The sequence below is a fragment of the Lactuca saligna genome, chromosome 7 (assembly GCF_052625555.1).
Source record: "Lactuca saligna cultivar CGN05327 chromosome 7, ASM5262555v1, whole genome shotgun sequence".
NCBI lineage: Eukaryota > Viridiplantae > Streptophyta > Magnoliopsida > Asterales > Asteraceae > Lactuca > Lactuca saligna.
In genome coordinates, this window is record NC_136423.1 from 156,235,021 (window position 1) to 156,261,854 (window position 26,834).

The window sequence follows — 26,834 nt, forward strand, 5'->3', positions numbered from 1 at the left end:
CGGAGGGTTGCATAAAATGAGCATAGTTCGGGGTGAGTGGGCGAATGTTTATGAGGATTGTGAGTATTTGGAGTATGGGGGGTTTTTAGGAAAAATTTTAGACACAAATGCATGCGTTGCGGTCTTGGCATAATGGCTGGGTTAGATTGGAGTTGTCATACATAATTCTAATGTCTTAAAATTCAGTTTTGCTTGGGGGCAAGCAAAAGTCAAGTGTGGGGTATTTTGATATGTGCATATTTAGTTTGTATTAAGTATAGATTTTTATTCATTTATTAGCTAAATTATCGCATATTCTGGACAAAAGGTACTTAAAAGTGTTTAAATTGCATTTTCAATCCAAAAATGAAGTTCGGAAGCAAAAGGAAGCAGGAGAAGCGGTTAGGAGCTCGAGAATGGAATAAAGAAGAAAAACACTAAAAATGGCACCTACTCGGCGAGTCCAATCGAAGAATCGAGAAGATAATGACTCGGGATTCCAGATAGTTATCGCAATACGGGGAATGTGAGAGGGACTCGACGAGTCACCACTTGACTCGACGAGTCGATTCGTTTATTTAAAGATAATTCCACAAATCGATTGAGGGGAATTCTGGGACGATTCAGAAGTACTTTGCTACGATTGAGAAGCCAGAAAAACCCTAGAAGACAACGAAGGAAGCTAGAATTCGATTCCGGAGAGTAATTAAGGAAAAATTTCATCATTCCACTTATTCTTTTGTTTTATCATTATGATTAAGCAACTTGACTTTGTTTGTTTGTTGTTATTTACTTTAATTATGAACTAAAACCTTTAGACTTTTGTTTGGGGATACAAAGTTGACAATATGGTTTGATTGATTGGTAGGATTAATTCCAAGTTGGTTAATTTTTGTTATTTTAGCTTGCTAAAGAACCTTGTGTGTGAATAATAATTAATTTTCTGTTAATAGGAAGATAATTGATTAGCATGAACATCTATTGATTATTGACCTCATATGCTATGTGATCACTATACTATATGTCTAGGATTAATGAATATGAAACTAGAAATAATAAGAAAATTGAGTAAATTCATGTGCAAGCTTGTAAGATGACCATCAAACAAGAGGTTAACTAAAATAATAAATTAGTTAATTATTGCAAGTCTAACTTAACCCGAATAACTAATCTAGTGAATATAATTAAATTAGACAATTGGCCACTGTTTAAGTTAGTTTATTTGCTAAGGATTAGGGTAGTGAACACAAATCTAATCACATGAATCGGTAACCAACGAAAGAATTAATCCATTGCACTATTACCTTGAAATAAACCATAGAGTTAACCAAGTTGAACTAAACAGAAGTTCCTTTCCAATTATTGAATCTAGTTGAGTCGTTATTTTCTAGTCTCAAATTAGTAATAGTTAGTAAGTTTCTAGTCTTGTAAAACTATAGAAAAACCCCTATTTCTTAATTAACTTAGATAAAATTAGTTTTTTAATTTAATTTTCCGTTCCCTGTGCTCGATACCCTACTTATTTAGCTATACCACAATTGATAGGTTCACTGCCTTTTGTGTGTTATTTAATAATTAAAAGTAGGTATAAAACTAAGTGAGTTTGCACACATCACTATCCCAATAACATGATCTTTGGGCCCGAAGGGAACGTGCTTACATGTTAATGGGCCTTCTATGGCCTAATTTCATGTAAAAGGACTTTCAATAGCTCTATTGTGCTATTGGGCCCTAATGGTCCATTAGTACTGCTAGTGAGGTCGAGAAGTCAAATGCGAGTCGGGCCAAGTGCCTTTCGCATTCCCGATAGCCTTGAGTAACTTATGGAAATAAAGGGCGCTTCTTACCCTCCTTTCTCCTCGGTTGACCGGCTTATGAGAATTCGAGTAATCAGATTCGTGGCGTTAATCAAGAGAAGTCAGGGTGGTTGGATTATGTGAGTAGTACGGACGACGCCTTAAGGATCGTTCGTAACCTGTAGTTATAAACTAGTCATTTTTATTAATGCGTGATTGTAACCACTCACAAACCCTAGTTAATCCAATGTCACCTGGGTAATCAAAAACATTCGTCATATCGGTATAACAATAAACAAGTCATGTAATTTGCGTATTGGGGAAACATCGGGTTTTCCCGGAAAGTTCAACATTTTCACCTATGTGATGTATACAAAGTTCAACAATTATACATGTTTTCAAAATCGACAAGCATATTTATGGATCTTCACACTTCTTATAAACAAATACTCTTTTCAGAAAATATCAGATTTTCTAGGTTTTTTAAACTTCACAAAAATCATTTTTTCCATAACATTACTTATGAACTCACCAACATTTCATATGTTGACGTTTTTCAAAATAACTTATATTCTCAGGTAACAGGTAAACCGAAGAATAAGTACCAAGTTATGTCATGGTGTTTTGCTTAAATTATCTATTAGACAGTCTATGTTATGGAATTGTAACGTTTAAAACAATGTACTGAATGTAAACAATATCAGTTGTAATATTCCAATGCATGGTGATGATTTGTGTTATGATTCATGTATATTCATTGTGATGGTATTCAATTTGAGTCACAAGAGCCCTCGAACGTTTCCGCCGTTCGGTTCGGGGGTGTGACAGGTTGGTATCAGAGCTCTGTTTATAGTGAAATAGCATTTCTAACCACACATTGATATGCAACTATAAACCAAAAGAGGGACTAACACAAATCTGAACAAAACAAGTAAAACATAACATAAAAACACCCTTGCTTGTATTAGGAAAAAGAACATAATAGCGAACCAAACAAGATAATGCTAGTATCTCGGTCAAGCTAGGACTGTTCTTAGTTGTATCAAGGAGTGGATGTAGCGTGATCAACTACATTCCCTCCAAGGCACAACTATCACATGTCCTGAGGAAATCGTGATAGATAGGGAACCTAAAAACATACCCCTTTACCTCCAAGAAGAGAACCTCAACTCAATATATGCAAATAGTTGTAGAGTCATAGGAGTAATGATAGTTTATTTGTATACTTCCTCCCAGTTGCTATGGAAGGGGAGCAACAGGGCCTCCAGTTTCATCAAGTCCTAGTAGCCTACGGGAGGGTCAAGGATGAGGCAGAGGTAGATCAAGGAAAGGCACACGACATTAGACCTAAAGAGGAATAGGACGAATACATGATGGTTGATCTCAATTATGATGAGTTGGACCAGGAGCCAGATGAAGAAAAAGGCGTAGAGGAGGCGTGTAGTGAACCTCACCAGTTGGAAGCCCCTTCAAATTTCCGCATGTTTCAAGGGGTGGATATAGACTACTTATGCGCCCTCGAGGAGGCATTTATCAACCTGAAGCTTCAACTCATCATGGCCAAGGCAAGGGCCACGCGAGCCGAGCGAAAAGTAGAGGTAATCACCCAAGAGGCGGATGAACTGACTGAACTTCTGGTGCGTCACATCGACGATTGAGTGTCATTGTCATCCTTAGTAATAGGACCTACTCTACTACCCGCTAGATAGGTTCCACCATACGAGGGACTAGTTACACTCGTCTTTAGTACTAGTACTAGGATTTATGCTATGTACCCCAACTCTATGTTTAAGTGACTACACTACTCATAGAGCCGTTATGCTGTCAAACTAGTACCGCTTATGTATGCTCTTTCGAGCAAAATTTTCATGTATCAGAGTGCGAGTAATAGTAATGAATGATTTTACATGTTTTATTGTAACGTTATAATCTGCTATGTGTTACGTATCCATGATTGTATACTAAATTGTAGAAGTACTTAAGTTTGTGTCACACACCTAGTCTATAGGATCACAACCTCACAAAAACCACAGACACTCAACATCTTTCCGTTCCATGACAGAAAGATGCCTCAACGACCCACTCGCGGAAACCCTAGGCCAACCCCACCCGAAGTCGACTCAGCTGCATTCCAGGCAGTTGTATCTGTTGCGGTCACTGCAATAATGGCACAAATTCACCAAGGGAACAAAGGAGGAGTCAACGGACAAGGGGTCGGAAGTTCGAACAACGGGATGAATCAAGGACCCACCAAAACATGTTCCTACAAAGACTTCACCAACATCAAACCACGAACCTTTAACAGCACTGGAGGGATGATCACCCTGAAACGATGGATCGACAAGGTGGAATCGGTATTCGAGATATGCAATTGTCCTGAGGAGATGAAGGTGAAGTTTGCCGCATGCACTTTCGTTGACCAAGCGCTCACTTGGTGGAACGGACACGTGGAATCCATGACACTCCCCGTAGCCAATTCCATGCCATGGACATAGATGAAAGAAATGTTGATCGCCGAGTATTGCCCTCGTGGTGAAATTCAGAAAATGGAACAAGAGCTGTGGAATCTCACTGTCCGGAACGCTGATATAGATGCCTACATATCATGTTTTAGCGAACTGTCTCTGTTGTGCCCTGGCATGATTACCTCAGAGGGTAAGAAGATCGAGTGATTCATCTGGGGACTAACCTCCCCGATCCAAGGAAACGTGATAGCTGCAAATCCCGAAACTTTCGACAGTGCCAAGAGATTGGCCAAGAAACTGTATGACCACAACAACAAGAAGGGTGAGAAGCCAGTGGAGACTGAAGTTAAGAAGGAAAATGATAGCAAGAAGTGGAAGAACAACAAGAGGAAGGGACGTCAAGGCCTCGAGTCGTCCAAGAAGCAGCAAACAGTGGCAGTTAATGCTGCAACCACTCAAGTTCCATCCACACCACATGCTCCAGCCTCAGCTGCTCCAAGTGCTCTTAGACCTTATTCTGATAATCTTCCCAAGTGCAACAAGTGCGGTCTCCATCACAATAGAGAATGCAGAGAGATGCAGTGCACCAGTTGCAATCGAAAGGGACACACAGCAAGGTATTGCAGGACCTACCCTCCTCAGAACCGACAACAGGGAAACAACAACAACAATAACCACAACAACAACAACACCAACACTGGCAGCAACAATGTAGGACCTAGCCACACCTGCTATGGATGTGGAAGGACTAGGCATTTCCATCAAATTTGCCCCAACAACAATTCCGGAAATGGAGGAACAGGAAGGGTGCTGACCATGGGTCAAGGAGAAGCAATTCAGGATCCCGCTGTTGTTACCGGTACGTTCCTCCTAAACCACACTTATGCATGCATCCTATTTGATACCGGAGCAGAGCGAGGTTTTGTGAGCAATAAGTTTAATCATTTGTGAAAACAACAACCCCAAATGCTCAATGATACCTTTACGGTGGAAATGGCCAATGGGAAAACCGAATCCACTGGGGAAGTTTACATCGGATGTACCCTAACTCCAAATCAACACGTCTTCCGAATAGACTTAAAGCCTATTTCCATTAGGAGTTTCGATGTGATTATTGGTATGGACTGGTTAAGCCCCCACCATGCTGAAATTATGTGTCACGAGAAGGCCATTCGCCTTCACCTTCCCAATCACGAAACCCTAGTTATTTACGGAGACAAACCTAGCACGAACATTCGCCTCATCTCGTGCGTCCAGGCACATAAGCATTTGCGAAAGAATGATTTGACGTTCCTGGCGCATATAGTGGATAAAACCAAGGAAGAGGTTAACGTTCGAGACATTCCAGTAGCATGCGAATTCCCAGACGTATTTCCTGAAGATCTTCCTGGAGTACCCCCAGAGAGACAAGTTGAATTCCGAATTGAACTTGTTCCAGGAGCAACTCCCCTCGCTAAATCGCCTTACCAACTAGCTCCTACTGAGATGCAGGAATTGTCCAGCCAACTCAGCGAACTCTTGGGCAAAGGATTCATCCGACCTAGCTACTCGCCATGGGGAGCTCCGGTTCTCTTTGTCAAAAAGAAGGACGGATCTTTTAGGATGTGCATCGATTACAGGGAGCTAAACAAGCTCACTGTCAAAAATCGCTATTCACTCCCACGAATCGACGATCTATTTGACCAACTCCAAGGATCCAGTTACTTCCCTAAGATACATCTACGATCCGGGTACCATCAACTCAAGGTCCGGGAAGAGGATATTCCCAAAACCGCTTTCCGAACTCGTTACGAACATTATGAATTTATCGTAATGCCCTTCGGTCTAACGAATTCCCCTGCCGTATTCATGGACCTAATGAATCGAATATGCCGACCATTCCTCAACAACTTTGTTATTGTTTTCATTGAAGACATTCTAGTCTATTCCCAAAGCGAAGAAGAGCATGGCCAACATCTCCGACAAATCCTGGAAACCCTGCGAACGGAGAAGCTATACGCAAAACTCTCCAAGTGTGAGTTTTGGCTCCGTAGCGTGAACGTTTTGGGTCATGTTGTTAGTCAGGAAGGAATACATGTGGATCCTTCTAAGGTCAATGCCATCGAAGGATGGGCAGTTCCAACAACATCCACAAAATTCGCCAATTCTTAGGCCTAGCAGGTTACTATAGGAGGTTCATTCAGAACTTCTCTAAGATCGCCAAGCCACTTACCTCGCTTACACAAAAGGGCGTACCCTTCAGATGGACAGACAAACAAGAAGATGCATTCCAAACTCTAAAGCGAGCACTCTGCAGTGCCCCGGTACTATCTCTACCATAGGGAACGGAAGATTTCGTGGTCTACTGTGACCCGTCAAATCAGGGTTAGGTTGTGTTCTCATGCAGCGTGGAAAAGTGATAGCTTACGCATCCCGTCAACTAAAGACACACGAAGTGAATTATACAACCCACGATACATTGGACCTTTTGAGATCCTTGCCCGAATAGGTCCAGTGGCGTACAGACTGCAGCTACCCGCTGAGCTCCACAACGTACACCCCGTGTTCCATGTATCCAACCTAAAGAAGTGTTTATCCGAAGAAACTCTCGTCATTCCCCTTGATGAAATTGAAATCAGCGAGAATCTCCTGTTCGTCGAAGAACTAGTCGAAATCATGGACAGGGAGGTGAAGCATACCAAGCAAAGTTGCATCCCGATTGTGAAGGTACGGTGGAACACAAAGCGTGAACCAGAATTCAGTGAGAACGTGAAGATCAAATGAAGCAAAAGTACCCTCATCAATTCTAGCATTCTTAAATCTAGCTTCCAAAAGAATTTCGGGACGAAATTCCCTCTAACGGGGGGATAATGTCACAACTAGAAATTTTGGTGCCTTGTAACTACAACACTTATGACAACAATGAATCAAAAACATGAAATCATGCATGATGCTTACTCTATGACAACAAAATTTCAATCAAACACTTCATACAAGCACTACAAATAGTCAACAAACAATTGGAAACCTTAGAAATCCTTGTTTAAGTCCATTTTGGATTAGGATTTCCTTATTGGGCCCAATGGACCAATAAGCTTCCAATTGGACTATCTTGGGCTTAGAACTCTTGAATGGGCTCTAATTGGACCCACTTTCATTTATTTTAATATTTTGGGCCATATTGGGCCTAAATGAAACAAAATATTTAAATTGACCTTATTGGGCCATAACTAACCTTATTTAGCCCTAATAGGTCATAAAAATCATATTCATATTTATTTGGGCCAAAAATCACTCAACATAACTATAAAATCTGGGCTTAAGCATTTAAGCCCAAATACACTTTCTTCCCTCTCCATTCTCGGCCCAAGCCCAAATAAAAGGGAGTTGACTTTTAAGATTTGCCACCTCATTTTTACATGGAGGTCTTCCATGCAATATCTCATGCTTCTATACAACCATCACCTCACACAATCTCTCTTCTCTCCTCTCCTTCTTCCTCTAGGCCGAACCCAAACACACACACCCTCACTTCACTCAAAAATCCTCTCAAGAAACTATCTCATTTCTTCACCAAGTTTTCGAGATTAGGAAGCTTTTCAAGGAAATAATCCCACAAATTCTTCATCTAAGGTAAGATCATGCTTGGATCTATGATCTAGATTCTTTGTTTTATCAAAAATCTCTTCCTAACCCATGCAAAATCATGATCACTCTCTTAGAAACCCTCTAAGTTCGAAATCAACAAAGGAAGGCTTGCTAGGGCTGAAAATAGCACCAAACTTCTCCAAATCTTCTTCAAAACCGATCCACAACTCAAGGTGAGTTTCATACCCCCTTCTTTTCGATTTTTATGAGTTTTTATGGGGGAGAATACAAGTAAATGTGTAGATATATGTGTAAATGTATGCTATGTGTGATTTGATGCATGTATGTGTGTGATATCATGTGTTTGTGATGAATATGTTATCCAAAAAGTGTGTAAAACCGAGATCTAAAACATGAGGAAGGAAATAAACATAAGTTAAACTATTTTACACTAATCCAGTCAAGAAAAATAGTTTATATGGTTAGGATGAACATACTTGAACGTAAAACCCATTTTTGGGCTTAAATTGTCAAAAATACAAAACTTAGGGTCAAAACCGACAAATTATGGTTTCTGGAGGGTCAAAAGGGTCCAAACAGTTTCTATAATAATTTTTCTGAACAACAACATTTTTGAGGGACTTAAAATGTAAATTTTGAACTTAATGGGCTAGATTTGGGCTTTTCGACTCGATAAGCCTCAAAATGCGAGATTTACAAGTTTGAGGGGCTGAAAATGCAATGTTTTGTAAAACAGGGGATTTGAAGTGTAGTAAAACTATTTCAAAGGTCAAAAATGCTTTTCAAATTCAAAACAGATCAAAAATGTAAAAATTTTCTATTTTGGGCTAAACCTGAAAAAGTTGCGAAACTGGGGGTTTTAACCGACAAAACATCATTCTGGAAGGACAAAAGCTGTTTACAAAAAAATTTGGGCCAAAAATGTCTTTTCAACAAGTTTATGATACAAAAGTGTCAAAATAATGTTTTAAGGACTAAAATGAAATTCTTTTATATAAAGGACTAAAAGTGCTATTTTTATAAAAGGAAGGTTGTGAAAGGTAAAAATCTTACTTTTAAACAAATTAATTCATTAAGACAAAATACAAGATCCACGACTACCGACGAAACATAAAAACAAATACACTCTTAACAACCAATATCGTTACAAAACGAATTGATTTGGTCTCGAATCAATAACAAAACAAAAATCAATAAACCATAGTATTTCAATAAACATGCGATAACTATGAGGAGTCAACATTCAAACTTTGGGCTCGAAAGTTTCAAATCGTGCTTGTTGGGCCTTGCTATCCCAATAACATGATCTTTGGGCCCGAAGGGAATGCGCTTACATGTTAATGGGCCTTCTATGACCTAATTTCATGTAAAAGGACTTTCAATAGCTCTATTGTGCTATTGGGCCCTAATGGTCCATTAGTACTGCTAGTGAGGTCGAGAAGTCAAATGCGAGTCGGGCCAAGTGCCTTTCGCATTCCCGATAGCCTTGAGTAACTTATGGAAATAAAGGGCGCTTCTTACCCTCCTTTCTCCTCGGTTGACCGGCTTATGAGAATTCGAGTAATCAGATTCGTGGCGTTAATCAAGAGAAGTCAGGGTGGTTGGATTATGTGAGTAGTACGGACGACGCCTTAAGGATCGTTCGTAACCTGTAGTTATAAACTAGTCATTTTTATTAATGCGTGATTGTAACCACTCACAAACCCTAGTTAATCCAATGTCACCTGGGTAATCAAAAACATTCGTCATATCGGTATAACAATAAACAAGTCATGTAATTTGCGTATTGGGGAAACATCGGGTTTTCCCGGAAAGTTCAACATTTTCACTTATGTGATGTATACAAAGTTCAACAATTATACATGTTTTCAAAATCGACAAGCATATTTACGGATCTTCACACTTTTTATAAACAAATACTCTTTTCAGAAAATATCGGATTTTCTGGGTTTTTCAAACTTCACAAAAATCATTTTTCCATAACATTACTTATGAACTCACCAACATTTCATATGTTGACGTTTTTCAAAATAACTTGTATTCTCAGGTAACAGGTAAGCCGAAGAATAAGTACCGAGTTATGTCATGGTGTTTTGCTTAAATTATCTATTAGACAGTCTATGTTATGGAATTGTAACGTTTAAAACAATGTACTGAATGTAAACAATATCAGTTGTAATATTCCAATGCATGGTGATGATTTGTGTTATGATTCATGTATATTCATTGTGCTGGTATTCAATTTGAGTCACAAGATCCCTCGAACGTTTCCGCCGTTCGGTTCGGGGGTGTGACACCCGACCTTCCCAAAAGGCAATTTCCTGTGTTCGCATCACAATGTCGAACAATGTCAGCGATTTTTCGCTGAACTTTGTAAAGAGGCCAAAAAATCATTGCATTGATTTGTAGTAAATAATTGCGATGAGGATGAGATGAAAAGCTACAAATCGTAAGCTTTTGATCTATTAACTACATTTTCGATAGTGTTAAAATATATATTTTAACTAATCTAATTATTTTGTCTCATATTCAGTGAATTTAAATCAAAATTGCCTAAAAGTGATTTAAAAATGGTATTTTCCTTCATGGTTCAAAGAAAAGGTTGTAAAAATAAGGACTTAACAACCATTAAACTGTTGTGACGACATGATGGTTATTTGGTGGTCCAAACCATTTACAAAAGTACATTGCCTAACTAAGAATTGTCAAAAGGATTTTACATACAAAGTGACAATCTACTTAGGGTTTCGGCTTCACCGATGACTGCCCTTAACTACAAGCAACCAACCACAACCACCATGGAAAAGGTGAGACTGTGGTGGTGACATAGTCATATTGAACTACCAATGCATGGCAGTGACACAGTGGTGATGGTAGCCTCGGAAAAAGGAATCGAACCAAAGAAAGGGAGAAAGAGAAAATTAGATGCTTACCTCAATAGCAAGATTGCACCACCAACCATTACCCTAGCACCACCAACATTTCCGATAGCAACCTCTGAAAAACCCTCTCCTATCTCGATCTCTCTCTGTCTCGATCATTATTCTCTCTCTCTATCTCTCTCTCTCTCTCTCTCTCTCTCTCTCTCTCTCTCTCTCTCTCTCTCTCTCTCTCTCTCTCTCCGTGTTTCTCATTTTTTTCAGAACAAGTGCATAAAACACACACACACACAAGCTACCCTAGGAATTAACCCCTCCTTGGATCAAATCTTGTTAAGGTAAGGGGCGATCATATCCTAAACATGTCCAAATTATGGACCAAATTCAAATTTTACACAATTAGTTTGCTCGCAATTAATTACTTCCCCCCCCCCCCCCCCCCCCCCCATTACATTTTAAGTTTCTATAAACTCTTAGTTAGTCCCTCAAAACTATTTAAAAATAAAACATTGAATTTCCAATAATTAAAAATAATTTAAATACCAAAATATTAACATACTGAAAAATAGGATGTTATGTGTTCAATAGGAGAGGAGAGGAGCAGGTCATGGTTGACATCTTTAGAACATATTTTGGTAGTTGAATATGTTTAGTAAGTAACTGTGGTTTGTATTTGTGAAAACAAGGTTATTTGATGATTGTTTTTGTAAACTAGTTGTTATGCTTATTTTGGGTCTTATTTTAGTGATGATAATTTGTTATTGTAATGCACAATCGTTATGGTAACGATTAATGTGTTATGGCATTGTAGTTTGCCTTTCATATACCTTTCAGGTTTATCTTTTTGCCTTATATTTGTTAAAGACAATTAGTTCTTGTAATGATGAATGGTGCCTTTTTAAATAGAGATTATTATTCATGTAACTTCAATGGTTTACATTATGATAATTTACATTGTTTATTATCATTTATGAATGGTGCCATTACACTATTTATGGTTATGATTTTTAATCTCATACAAAAGAATATTAATTACAATGCATAATATTCCATTGATAAACAAATAAACACATAAGGTACAAGGCACATGGATCGACCTTTACACTTCATATTGGTTACTTCATTAAAATAAGTATATCCAAAACCCCAAAGCACCATACAAAAACCATAACAACAAAAGAAGTTTTTTTAATCTTTACTGAACCGTAACTCTACAACATGGATAGAAGAAAGAAAATTCAGTTTGACAATAAGTAAAACCTCAATTTCTGAACTTCATCATCCAAATCTTTGATCGACAACTTCAGTCTGTTCATGCTCTTGAGTAGAATGGGTATGATAGCCTTAGCAGTCTCATACATTAATAGGTCACACCATTCAATACAACCACATTTTGAGTCATTTTCACACATTAAAAACCCAAAATTAGGGCTACATGATAAATTATTTACAATGAATAATTGACTAACCGATAGAGGGAAGGAGTAGAAGTGTCTTGTGGATTTGGTGTCGTTTAGGCGGTACGCACCACATCGTGATCGGCAAAGAAATAGAGCACCATGGTGAGAATTTGATGTGAACATGATGTGGTCGTTGGGGAAGACAGCTGAAACAAAGGTTAAGTAGAAAGGTTGTATTGCTATCTTGGTTCTTTATGATGAAAAGATGTGTTTGCCCTCATGTATGCGAGGGAGACAAATGCTATCAATTTAACGTCTGTTACATTTAGGGACGAAAACCCAATAAAACCACTAACTGATCATTCTTGCGATTCAAAATTATTTTGAACCTAATCCAAAAAATTAAGAGTCCTTTTTATAGGAATTTTTCATTAAAAATATAAAATTAATTTACTTTTATATATAACATATATCAGTTGTCAATCTATAATTGTTTGCAATCTATAAAACCTATCAAATTATTTAAAAAAAAAACCTTATTAACAAAAACTTGTTAATTAATAAATTCAATTAAAAAAAAGAACTCTTCTAATAGTTTGTTTACGTTTCATTAGATTTTTACATGAAAAAACTATTAACAAAATGATAAAATTCCTTAACAAGCCAAAAACAATAATTATTTACCCATTTTTACCAAAAATTACCAATTGTCCCAAAATAGCCCTTGAAAGTGGATACTTTTAGGTTTGTCAACTATTTCACATTTTCGTCTAGTGTTTCGGTTTCATTATAAAAACATACAAAAATAATAATTTTTTGGACTAAAACCGTAGGGATTGTTTTACCTATGGTTGGACTCCGGTTTCCTTTTTTTTCTTATTTTTTTGAAGAAAAAAAAACATCAAATATGAACCATAATACATTTATATACAACTGACAAGCAAATTAAATCGAAAAATCGAAAAGAAAAAAAAACTTCAAAAACATAGGATTCATACGAAACATACGGTGTACAAGTACACACTACACAATTGTATACTTGTACACCGTAGGTTTCATTTAAAGCATACAATTTCATATTTTTTCGGTATTTTTTGAAGAAAAAAAAAATTATACATATAAAAATTACTTATAATAAAAAATATGGTAAAATTTCAACAAAAAACGACACATATCTCGTTGTTCTTTAAAAGCTCTGTTAACAGAAAATTATAGGCCAAACCAAGAAAAAAGTAGGTAACGATTTAATCTGGAAAATAAACCATTATATATTGTAAGCCGATGAGTCCTAAAAGAGTAGACGGACAATGAAAGAGTAGCTTGTTGTCCGAAACAACAATCCAACTTCAAAAAAAATCGTTGACCGTCGTCAAATTATATTTGACCGTAGACGATCGTCTGCGGTTTCGTGGACTATTTTGTGATAAATGAGTATTTTTTTTTTTTTTTTGTTAAAAATAGATAACTCATTGAAGACATAGTAATTTTCTCTGACAAAAACTCAAAATGCTTCAGTGTGAATGCTCGGAGAGAAACTTTTGTTAAAACGTGCACCAAAATTTTGATGAAAGGTACCCTTCGTAAGTTTATTTTACTTTATGACCAAGCCATTTCGATTGATGTGTTTAATATAGAAAAAATATACAAAAAACAAAACTAGTAAATTACACTATTAAGAATATATCATCTATATGTTTAAAATGAGATCAATATTAAACATTATTAACTATAGTTTTATATTACAGTTTATAATAATTTAAAAAACAAAACTTAAAATTGTTTCGTAGTTTTTTCCCATTGGAAACCATGAGATGTGTTGGTAATTTTCATTTTTTTTTATACTTTATAGTTGTCATGTAATTGATATAAAATAATTTTTTATTTATTTATGTGCTTTCTTATTTTATACAAAAATATTAGTTAAAATATAAATAAAACTCAAAAGATTGTGGATAACATCATATCAAAGATGGGTTTATAGTGTGCCATCTTTTATGACTGATTTAGTTTTGATAAAAACATAAACGCACAAACTTCCCAACTTGAACAGTTTATTTAATATAAACCAGTTCGATTATACATCAACTTACATCAAAAAACCTCACTACAATAACACTCACACTTGGATGAAAAACTAAGAACAAGATCTAACGAAGCTATGAATTTCTATGAGAGAAACCCTAACAGATACCGAGAGAGAAAAGTAGATGAAAAAATATCTAGATCTGAACTAACTGATACAAATGACACACTTCTTCTCTTAAATACTTCGGATACTTGACCGACCCATAAAGCATCTAAGATTCGCGCATACACCCGAATTATATCACCTGCATATATTTTATAAACTCTACCCACAAATAGCAATATTATACAAAAATATCCATCAACATTTAAAGTTCAGTTTGTTAAATACAACAGGTATTTTCAACACCCCCCCACAAACTGAACATTAACACAATTTATGATTTATTATATTTAAAAACATTTATTAAACCTAGTCTATTAGAAATATACTCATGTTGAGAAGAACCAAGAGCTTTGGTTAAAACATCTGCATTTTGATTCAAAGAATCAATCTTATTAACTTTAATAATACCATTTTCAACCTTTTCTCTGACAAACTGAAGATCCACTTCAAAATGTTTAGACCTCACAAGTTATAGACCCTAATGCTCTGTATTTAGATTCAGTGGAAGAACGAGAAACAGTGCTCTGTTTCTTGCTTTTCCAGGATACAAGTGAACCAGCAAAATAAACAAGATATCCTGTAACAGACCTTCTACTAAACAAACATTTAGCCCAATCAGCATCAACAAAACCAATAAGATTAAGAGAATCAGTTTTAGTTATATGAATTCCTTTCCCTGGACAGTCTTTTAAGTATCTTAACAATCTTAAAGCTATATTCACATGAGATTTATAAGGTTTATGCATGTACTGACTTAAAATTTGAACAGCATATGAAATATCAGGTCTTGTCATAGTTAGATAGATCAGTTTACCAATTAATTTTTGAAATTCTGTAATATTTACCACATAATCAGAAGGATCAAGATCACATTCTTTCTTAATAACAAGATTAGGTTCCAAAGGTGCTTTAACAGGTTTACAAGCAAGCATACCAAACTCTTGTAACAATTCCAAACAATATTTCCTTTGATTTAGGCAAATACCCTGATCTGTTCTAATTACTTCAATTCCAAGAAAATATTTCCTCTCCTAAATCTTTTATCAAAAATTGAGATTTTAAAAAACATTTAACATTTTCTAATTCATCTTTACAATTTCCAGTGATAATAATATCATCCACATAAACCAACAAAATGACTATAACATGTTTTACTCTTCTAACAAATAATTAATAATCATTAATACTTTGTTCAAAACCAAATGAAGAAAGGGAAGAACTCAACTTCTCATTCCATTTCCTAGGTGCTTGTTTAAGTCCATAAAGTGATTTAATTAATCTACAAACTCTATTATCCTTTTTTGAATGATATCCTTCAGGAAGTTGCATGTAAACATTTTCAGACAAATCACCATATAAAAATGCATTATTTATATCCAATTGATATAAAGGCCATGCATGATGAATAGCTAAAGTTAAACAAATCCTGACAGTAACAATTTTAGCAACAGGAGAAAAAGTTTCCTCATAATCTATACCTTCTCTTTGACTGTACCCTTTAGCAACTAACCTAGCTTTATACCTTTCAATTTCTCCATTTGACTTATATTTAATTTTATAAATCCATCGACAACCAATAGCTTTTCTTCCCTTGGGAAGATCTACAATTTCCCAAGTATTATTCCTATATAGAGCTTCCATTTCTTCATTCATTGCTTTTATCCATTTAGGATCTAAAACTGCTTCACTATAAGTTTTAGGTTCTACTGTTTTATTAAGATTAGCAACAAAGCAATAATTTTCAGAATTTAAAGCTGAGTAATTCACAGATCTTTCTATACCATATTTATGTTTTCCTTCCACAACATAATCACTAAATCTAAGAGGCATATGAACACTACGCCCTGACCTTGTGACCCTAGAGGACTGTTCTTCAGAAGGACTAGTATTAATTAAAACATTTTCCTCAGTCAATAAAGAAGAATTTGGAACCACATCATCAGATGAGGGCACATCTGCCTCACCAGACTGGTTGCTGACATCAAAAGAAAAAGTCTCATCCAAGTTATGGTCTGCATCAACACCACTCAACTGATGGGCACCTCTCAATTCATCTAAATTAGTATTGTCTAGTAAAAAACTAGAAGATTACTCATCATAGGAAAAAGGATCATTCAAAACAACATTAGATTTATTTGTTAAAGATGAATGCTTTAGCTTGAAAGGAAAAACAGACTCATAGAATTTTACATCCCTGGAAACAAAAATAAAATTTGTATCAAGACTTAACACTTTATAACCTTTTTTATCAAAAGCATACCCAAGAAATATACACTTATCAGCTCTTTCAGAAAACTTATCAGAATTATTTAACTTTGTTGCAAAACATAAACAACCAAAAACCCTGAGTTTATCAAAAACAGGAGCAGTTTTATAAACCAACTCATAAGGAGAAGAACCATGTAAAACAGATGTAGGAGTTCTATTAATTAAAAAAACAGCAGTTAGGATTGCCTCTCCCCAAAATTTTAAAGGTAACCCAGATTGAAACATCAAGGACCTAGCAACATTCAGAATATGTCTATGTTTTCTTTCAACTACTCCATTTTGTTGTGGAGTGTGAACACATGAAGTTTGATGCAAAATACCTTTAGACTCAAACAATTGTCTCATTTTATAATTCAAAAACTCAGTTCCATTGTCTGACCTAACTGTTTTAATTTTAACTCCAAATTGATTAAACAAAATATTAAAGAAAACAAGAACACAACCATAAACTTCATCTTTTGATTTTAACAAATAAACCCACGTAGCTCTAGAATAATCATCAACTATGGTTAAAAAATACCTAAATCCTTCTGAGGTTGTCACTCTATAAGGTCCCCAAACATCCAAATGTATTAACTCACCAAGTTTAGTAGTAACATGTTGACTAGCAGGAAATGACTCCCGAGTTTGCTTAGCCTTATGACATACATCACATGGTGGCAGTACTTCATTGTCAAAATTTAATTTAGTTCTTAGAGATCCTAGGGCTTGATCAGAAGGATGACCAAGTCTATTATGCCAAGTTAATTTTGATACACAACACACAGAAACAGAATGACTATAACTACATGTATTACCTGAAGGTTCACTATTGATGTAATAGAGACCCTCAGATTCTCTACCATTCCCCACCATCTCCTTTGATTGTAAACCCTGAATTTTACAACTATGTTCATTAAAAACAACCTCGCAATTACTGTCTTTACAAACCTTATGAACAGACAACAGGTTAACATTAAAATCAGGAACAGCAAAAACATCAAAAAGAGTCAAAGAATTAGACAAATTCAAATTTCCAATTTTTTCAATTTTAGCTGAAGTACCATTAGGATGGCTAACCAGAAGATCTAATTTAGACACATCCACAGTGTCATGAAGAAGAGACTCATAAGCAATCATATGTTGATTAGCCCCAGAATCAACAATCCACTTTAGAGAACTAACAGAGGAATTAAAGGCTTGAAACAAAATGGTACCTGCCATATTAACACTGGCAGAAGTTTCCTCATTAGGCTGTCTATCACCAATAAGTTGTAAAAATTTGAAGTATTGTTCCTTGGTGAGCTGATGAAATTCTGAATCCCTACTAGAATCAGGCGTACTAGAAGGAATAGCATTACCAGAAGTAGTAGTAGAGGAATTGGCAGAAACATTTTTATTAAAACCATTCTGATTACTAGACTCATTCCTTGACTTAAAATCCTTGGGATAACCAATTAGTTTATAACATTTATCAATTGTATGACCTTTAATTCCACAATTTTTACACTAAACAGAGTGAGTTTTGTTTTTATTAGTGTTATTAAACCCAGATCTGTTATTAAACCTGCTATTAAAGGCAGCAGGTTGAGACTTAGAAGAGGACTGTGAAGACTGAAGAGAAGACAAGGATCCATTTCTTTGAATAGATTCTTCTCTTGAAAGAATAGAAAATGCAGTTTTAACATTAGGTAAAGGTTCCATTAACAAAATATGACTTTTTACTTGACTATAGGACTCATCAAGTCTAGACAAAAACTGCATAAGTTTCATGAGATTAGAATGATCTTTCAATTTGATAGCAGCTTCACAAGTACACTCAGTCAAGCTAGTAAGACCATCAAATTCCTTCCACAAGGAATCAAGTTTATTAAAATAGTCAGACAAGGAAATTCCATTTTGTTTAAGTGTATTAATTTGTTGATGTATATTAAACACCACAGATCCATCTGACTTATTATAAGTTTCAAACAAATTATTCCAAATATCCTCAGCTACCTCAGAGTAAGCTTGACTCTGATATATAGAATCAGAAATAGAAGATAAAAGCCAGGAACATACAACAGCATTAGCCCTATCCCACTTAGATTTTTTTGACTCATCAACACTAGTTTTCTTAAGAGTACCATCAATAAATCCAAGTTTATTTCTAGCTTTGAGAGCTCTAGAAATAGAACTCTTCCATAATCGAAAATTTTCATTTCCAGTTAATTTTGTAGTAACTATTGAAGTAATAGCATTATCAGATGGATGAATGTAGAGAGGATCATCAAAATTAATTAACTCATCCTTTCCACTTCCACTAGGTATAGAACCAGAATCACCACCCGAAGTAGTGTCTCCGGCCATTTAAAAAACAGTAAAGAACAACAAATAATACCACAAACAGGAGACAACAGTACTGATCTAATGTCCAGATGGTCACCAGGTATGTTAGGGCCCAAGACAATCAGTACAGTATCAAAGAACAAACAAGAAAACAAACAATGGTGCACAATACAGTCACAGATTCCCAACCAGAACAATATTACCAATCAATAAAGAAAAGAAGGAACAAAACAGTCCTCACAGTGAGTTGGAAGCGACCAAGAAGAATCGACTCTCTAAGTCCGTTCTCTACTAGGGTTTATCGGTGATCAAATCCGACCCCTAGAGAGTTATTTCGGAGTAGAGATTAATCGATTATGATAACTTTGAAGATCAACAGAAGCGAAGCGCTAATATCACAAGCGTTTGTTTCAACTTTACTTGTTACCTGCAAGAATCAAAAACATTCTCGCAGTACCAGGATCTTGAACAAAAAACATACAAAAAAAATCTATAAAGAACAGAAAAGATCTTCAAAAGAAGAAATCAGAAAAATACCGTTCTTAGATTGACGATCTGATGATGAAAACCACAATCGAGCGTCTGCAAGAACAAATCGGAGCCTGAATGCTCTGATACCATGGTAAAAACATAAACGCACAAACTTCCCAACTTGAACAGTTTATTTAATATAAACCAGTTCGATTATACATCAACTTACATCAAAAAACCTCACTACAATAACACTCACACTCGGATGAAAAACTAAGAACAAGATCTAACGAAGCTATGAATTTCTATGAGAGAAACCCTAACAGATACCGAGAGAGAAAAGTAGATGAAAAAATATCTAGATCTGAACTAACTGATACAAATGACACAGTTCTTCTCTTAAATACTTCGGATACTTGACCGACCCATAAAGCATCTAAGATCCGCGCATACACCCGAATTATATCACGTGCATATATTTTATAAACTCTACCCACAAATAGCAATATTATACAAAAATATCCTTCAACATTTAAAGTTCAGTTTGTTAAATACAATAGGTATTTTCAACAAGTTTACTTAAATCTTCCAACGTCAATGTCTCCCCAAGTCGACATTTATAGTGTGACATTTTTATGACATTAAATCGTTTTCTTTTTTTCATGGATTTGGTCTCAACCCCTATTAAGTCTATTTCGATATTCATATATTCTTCTTCCTTGTTTTGTCGGCAGCTTTTTTTCTGTCGTAATAATTTTCAATTAAAAAATAAACCAATAATAAAATTCAAGCACATGCAAAAAAAAAAAAAAAAAAAAAAAAAAAAAAAAAAAAAAAAAAAAAAGAAAAGAAAATGGCAGTATCGTACCAAACATTTAAATACGAATTTGGTTGGAATAAAATATAGGAGTGGGACATAGCAATAAACTTTTCTTTCATAAAACCATCTATAAATAGAGACGTTGTAACACACTAATTTCCACATCCCTCTTCCATATATTTCCTTTTGTATTAAACAAGTGAAAATGGCTACAAGAGCTTTCCTTCTTTTTGCTCTAGCTTTTGCTGTTGTCCTTCTCGTTGCCTCCGAAGTGGCTGCAGCTAAGGAGTTGACTGAAAACACTGATAGTAAGTAAAATATATCCTTTACGTGTTCTATTTTTATAAAGCATATAATTCTTCAAAGTTATAGAATAACACTAATTAATGTTGCAGGTCAGATTAACGACAGTGGACATTCACGATACAGTGGAGGTGGTGGACATGGCGGCGGAGGATACAAAGGTGGACGTGGAGGGCATAACAACGGTGGTGGACGAGGAGGGCACAACAACGGTGGTGGAAGCAAAGGATGCAGACATGGCTGCTGTGGTGGACGTGGATACAAAGGGTGCAAGTGTTGCAGCACGTTTGAAGAGGCAGTTGCTTACAAACAAACTCAAAACTAACTATAATGCTTCGCCATGCAATTATGCATTACGTACTGCTTATATGTGAAATAATTAGCACAACTTCTTTCGATGGAAGTATGCTCTTGATATGTATTGTAAAATAAGAGATATTTTTACTCTATTGTAGAATATGAGATCTCTTTTAACTCTCTATGTCCAAAAATGTATCCTTTTCAATACCTTGTCAAATTTCTCCCGTTTTTCTCTATATCACAAATATATATATATATATATATATATATATATATATATATATATATATATATATATATATATATATATATATATATATATATATATATATGGTAAGTTAAAGAGGAGTGCTAACCAAGAGAGTGCTATTATAATAAGAATAATTGAAACAAGAAAATGCAATGATGTAATAAAAAGAAATGAATGTAGTGTACTATAATAAACGGATAAATGGAAGTATAATACTAATTCTTGCACTCAGACCTAAAATCTAAACAAGTTGCCCAATTTCTTAAGCAAATTGCCCAATTTCGTCTGTACTATGTCTACGAAAGCTCTTTTTTGAACTGATCGTGACTTTTGTGAAAAGCATTATCAATCTCTTTGGCATCATTTTCTCATTAATGGAAAGCCATCATAGTTCGTGACTCTAAGAAATTTCGGTTGATGGCAGCAATTACCATTTAGCAAATATGTAGGAGTGGGTGTAAGCATCAACAAGCACCTTTGTCTAAGGTTTTAGTGACTTTAATGAAGGTATCATAAAATAATTGATAATTGCCCAAGAACTTATTATGAAAATAAAAAACAAGAATAAAATATATAGCAATCATTAGAACATGGAAGTTATTAATACCTAGGTACATAATCATCAAGCAATATGTTGAAGGTTTAGCCATCGCATGAATATGTGTATTTTCTACTTCAAGAAAGCAGTTTCTGTAAGCTTTGAACAAAAACTGTTTTCTAAGTTGGTTGTGTGTCCCCCGAGACTAAAGGGCTCCTTGGTTGTTTGAAGAATCTTTTTGAAAGAATTGAAAAAAGTATATATCATCAATTTGAATCCAATTCTATATCTTGTTTGGTTGATACGAATTAATTCTAGATTGTGTTTGGTACACATGAAATGAAAATGGAATCCATCAAAAATAACACAATTACCTTTTTTCTCTGAGTTGCTCAATTTTTTACTTTATTTTCTAACTTATATGTAAAGATACATTTTAAAGATTATAAAAATTATAAATTCTCGACAATGGCGGCGACGATGATGGCAGTGATGGCCGTGGCGTTGGTGGTGGTGATGGCGGCGTTGGCAGGAGTGTTGGGTGATGGTAATGGTGGAGGCGATGACAATAATAGTGGTAGTGGTAGTGATCACCACCACCTCCACTTCCACCATAACAACAACCACCATTGTTGCCGCCAGCCACCACTGCTGCTGCTGTTACCGCCACCGCCATCACCTTCACCTGCCACTACAGCCACCACTACTGATGGTGGTAGTTGCGATGGGTGATGTTAGTGGTCGCAGCGGCTACGGCAGTGGCAGTGATGGTGGCGGCGATGGTGGCAGTGGCGGTGGCGGTGGCGATAAAGATGTTAGTGACAATGGTGACGATCGTATTGGTGTGTATTGGTGTGTGATGGTAGTGGTCATGGTGACTGCACTAGTGGTGGTGGTGGCAGCGGCAATGTTGGTTGCGTTAGAGGTGATGGAGGCTAGTGGCGACGACAACGGTGGTAGTGGTGGCGACGATGATGGTAGCGGTGTTGGTGGCGATCTAGGTAGGTGGTGGTGCAAGTGACGGTTGGTGGTTGATAGCAATAGTGGTCGGTGTTGGTTTTCTCATAAGTAAAATGATTATTATTTTTATTTTTTATTTTGTCACTTTAATTGATAAGAAATAATGTTTTTTATGCAACTTTGAAAGGAATCAACTTTTCTCGGTACAGTGGAAAATTTCTTTCATTTAAAATCGTTTTCCTCTCTATAAGTCTAATTAAATGCATGAATTCGAGGGAACTGAAATTTTTTCATTCGAATTTCATTCGGTTCCTGTCAACCAAACAGCTATACATCAATTATTCCCGACTTATATCTATATAAAATACTAAAACCTCCGTGGGAGGTTATAATTTGTGTTTATGTTATAAAACGTAAACTCTTTTAAAGTTGAAGTCTTGAAGATACACATTACAAGGAAAACTTACTACAGATAAACACTCACTTTCAAGATTTAGACGCAACGAAAACAAATCTAGATTAACCGGACAATCAATAGCTACAACACTCTGAACAACAACATATGAACAAAAGCTAATCTAAAGAGAGTTTACTCGGAGAGGAAGTGTGTGTGTATGAAAAATGATCTGGATGACTAAATAATACATACACACACATAACATATTAACATGTATACATCAGGTCTCCATCCTGTTCAAATATTGAGTAATACCCGTCAATACCCGATAATAGATTGGTGTAGTACGTGGTATCCTCGAAGCTTTCTCTTTGACATTGTAATCATATTTTTGTATTTTTTTTTTTTTTTTTGAACATCTTTCTAGTTCCGGTTTATTATTTTTTTAAATCTTGTTGCTTCAAACAAAATAAATAGGTATATTTGATTTAATTTTCAGAAAGAAAAACCATCGCATCATTTTTTTGGTAATGTAGTAAAAATACTTATATTATGTTGCAAGAAATCCGTTATTAGGAAAGTAAAGATACGGGAATAAGAAGTCAAAAATGTGCGACGTTACTCACTCTCTTTTGGTCGCTGAAGTTCCTTTTGGTTTCGTTTCACACGAACCAATAATGCAAGTCCTTCCAAATGAAATTTGTAAAGATACAATAAATGTAGGAAAATTGACATGCATTGAACAATAGGAGAAAAAACAAAAGCATGCAATCTATAGGCGATTTTTTTATAGGAATTTTTTTTATAAGAAATTAAATATTTTAATACATATATAAATTAATAATATTTTAATATACTATTTATGAGTTGCGAGTTTATAGACTTATTTTCCTTTTTAAGAGGCCATTATATATATATATATATATATATATATATATATATATATATATATATATATATATATATATTACTATAATGGCCTCTTAAAAAGGAAAATAAGTATATATATATATATATATATATATATATATATATATATATATATGGCTTTTACAGATATTTTTGACCTGGTTTAAAAGAAGGTTTCCAAAATGGTTTTGTGGTTTTTTACAGTTTATTTCTATGTGTTTTTTTTAATTGGCTAACCTATATAACCATTAACTTATTGAAAAAGCTCATAAAGTCATAATAAAAACTTGTTTATTAATAAATTCAGTGAGATTGGTTAGCCTTAAAATAATAATAATAATAATAATAATAATAATAATAATAATAATAATAATAATAATAATAATAATAATAAAATCTTCCCGTAAAGTTTTTACTCTAATTTGATTTTAGTAAGAAAAATCTCTTAATTTTTTTTCAAACAACCTTCCTGTGTGAATGCTCCAAAAAAATCTTTTGTTAAATCTTGGACCGATTCAAATTTTGGTGAAAGTTACCATATGCGGGGCCACAACCTAAAGTTATATCTTTTGCATTAATTTTTTATCTTTACAGAATTACAGCTTCCTATGTTTCATTTTTATTTATTTTTATTTTATGACCTACCCATTTTCTTACATGTGCTTAATATATAAGAAAATATACCAAAAAGTAAATAAAAAAATTACACTACTAAAAATATAGCATCTATATGTTTAAAATATGATCAAAATAAATAATCGATATTAGTTTTTACTTTGGTTGGGAATTTTTTTTTTTTTTTTTTTTTTTTTTTTTTTTTTTTTTTTACATAATAACATTAAAAAAAATAGTTTTTATTTTGGTTGGGAAACCATGAGTTGTCGTTGGTTTTATTTTTTTAACACTTTCGTTGTTGTCATATATTTGATTTTGCTGTAATATGTATAATAAAATTTGTTATTAATGTGTTTTCTTATTTAATATAAAAATATATGTTAAAAATATAAATAAAGAAGACGATTCAAAAGTTTATGGAAAATATGGATGGGTTTATAGCGTGACATTTTATGACATTAAATTGTTTTGTACTCTAAACCCTACTAGTTAAGTCAATTTCGCCTTTATGTTTCTTTGTTTTCTTCTTCCTTGTTTTGTCGGCAGCTTATAATAGTTTTCATTTAAAAATAAAAACTACGAATAATACAATTCAATCACATGCAAAAAAATGGCAGTATGTTACGAAAAACACTTAAATAAGAATTTAAATTAGGGAAAGGATAAGAATTGGTTGCGAATTGTCAAAGAACCTGCAATCTTGGCCCCAATCCTCAACACCCAACCACTATATAAGGAGTAGGGCATAGCAATAACTTTTTCATTCATATATAAAACCTTCTATATATAGAGACGTATAACACACTAATTTCCACATCCCTCTTCCATATATTTCCTTCTGTAGTAAACAAGTGAAAATGGCTCCAAGAGCTTTCCTTTTTCTTGCTCTAGCTTTTTCTGTTGTCCTTCTCATTACCTCCGAAGTGGTTGCAGCTAAGGAGTTGGCTGCAGGTGAGATTAACGATAGTGGACGTGGTGGATACAGCGGAGGTGGTGGACGTGGAGGGAATGACAATGGTGGTGGCCGTGGAGGGAATGACAATGGCGGTGGACGTGGAGGAAATGACAATGGTGGTGGACGTGGAGGACATGACAATGGCGGTGGCCGCGGAGGAAATGACAATGGCGGTGGACGTGGAGGACATGACAATGGCGGTGGACGAGGAGGGAACAACAACGGTGGAGGAAACAGAGGTTGCAGGCATGGCTGCTGCGGTGGTGGACGTTCCTACGGAAGAAGAGGGTGCAGGTGTTGCAGCACATTTGCAGAGGCGACTACTTACAAACAAACTCAAAACTAAGCACCAAGAAAGAACCATCTTTTGAGTCATGTACTAAAAAGATGTTTCACAATGCAATTATGCATTACGTATTGCTTATATGTCAAATAATTAGCACAACTTCTTTCGATGGAAGTATGCAGTTAAAATGTATCGTAAAATAATAGATCTTTTAACTCTCTATGTCCAAATATATGCCTTTTTCAATACCTGGTCGCATTTCCTTCAACATCACGAATATATATATATATATATATATATATATATATATATATATATATATATATATATATATATATATATATATATATATATATAAAAAAGTAGTTTCATGCGAAAACATAAATATCTTGCAAAAACCAAAAAACATATATATATATATATATATATATATATATATATATATATATATATATATATATATATGAAACCACTAATTTTCTCATGCCTTCTAAATTAAATTCACTCGGTTCTTTCGATGCCACGTAACCAACCTTCTGGAAGGACATTGTCGACATTAATGTCGATTCAAATTACCTTACGATCCACTATGACGTATCCTCCTCACATTCACCTTTGAAGGATGCATTGGTTCCGTCGGACCTCGGATGGCCTGCACAATCCATCAAATCATTTAGTGCCCGTTCTCTCAGAACCAAAAACATCCACTGCACACCCTAATTTTCTGATGCCGCCTATAACCAACTCGCACTGTTCTAATACCTCCACGTAACCCACCCTCAAAACGATGCAACGTACCACTACGTCGATTCTATTTTATCATCGTTTCTCCTTCAACGCCTCACCTTTTATTTAAACCCTTTTCCTCTTCTTCTATGCTTCCGTGTATAGCACAACACAACACATTGTTTGTTCCAGGTGCTCCACATCACTTAAACGCCCATCTGTCTACAACGCATTTGATTGTTCTAAACGCAAACACCCATAAAACTGGATCGCCACACCATCTGGGAGACACTCTTGTTTTTCAGGTAAGCATTTTTAAAATTTTGAGCTCTAACTTGGCTATATTCGCTTCAGCTTTTCAACAATACACGCACAAATTTCACCCTAATTCGAGAAAGGCAATTTATTTTCAGATTACCCTCTAGAATGTT

At 35.1% G+C, this 26,834-nt stretch overlaps 3 protein-coding genes across 3 annotated transcripts in view; 2 read left to right on the forward strand and 1 right to left on the reverse strand.

Annotated features, from left to right (window-relative positions):
* Positions 1-18,894, reverse strand: part of LOC145007375 (uncharacterized) — a 37,263-nt gene extending 18,369 nt beyond the window's left edge. The window contains exons 1-9 of the mRNA XM_078966322.1: positions 18,113-18,894; positions 17,497-17,803; positions 17,364-17,439; positions 16,539-16,949; positions 16,489-16,492; positions 15,586-16,378; positions 15,113-15,329; positions 14,765-15,010; positions 14,605-14,661 (exon numbers count right to left, since the gene is read on the reverse strand). Of these exons, the coding sequence (XP_078822448.1) occupies positions 14,605-14,661; positions 14,765-15,010; positions 15,113-15,329; positions 15,586-16,378; positions 16,489-16,492; positions 16,539-16,949; positions 17,364-17,439; positions 17,497-17,803; positions 18,113-18,894 (2,893 nt within the window). The remainder of the gene's footprint in view (positions 1-14,604; positions 14,662-14,764; positions 15,011-15,112; positions 15,330-15,585; positions 16,379-16,488; positions 16,493-16,538; positions 16,950-17,363; positions 17,440-17,496; positions 17,804-18,112) is intronic.
* A 1,434-nt stretch (positions 18,895-20,328) lies between these two features.
* On the forward strand, positions 20,329-20,944 carry LOC145005138 (uncharacterized). Its single transcript, XM_078964190.1, has 2 exons — positions 20,329-20,472; positions 20,560-20,944. The coding sequence occupies exons 1-2, from the start codon at positions 20,370-20,372 to the stop codon at positions 20,790-20,792; spliced, it is 336 nt and encodes a 111-aa protein (XP_078820316.1). The 5' UTR covers positions 20,329-20,369; the 3' UTR covers positions 20,793-20,944.
* A 4,283-nt stretch (positions 20,945-25,227) lies between these two features.
* On the forward strand, positions 25,228-25,923 carry LOC145005137 (uncharacterized). The gene has a single exon (XM_078964189.1). It carries the CDS (start codon positions 25,294-25,296, stop codon positions 25,735-25,737), a length of 444 nt encoding a protein of 147 aa, XP_078820315.1. The 5' UTR covers positions 25,228-25,293; the 3' UTR covers positions 25,738-25,923.
* Positions 25,924-26,834: the final 911 nt, after the last annotated feature.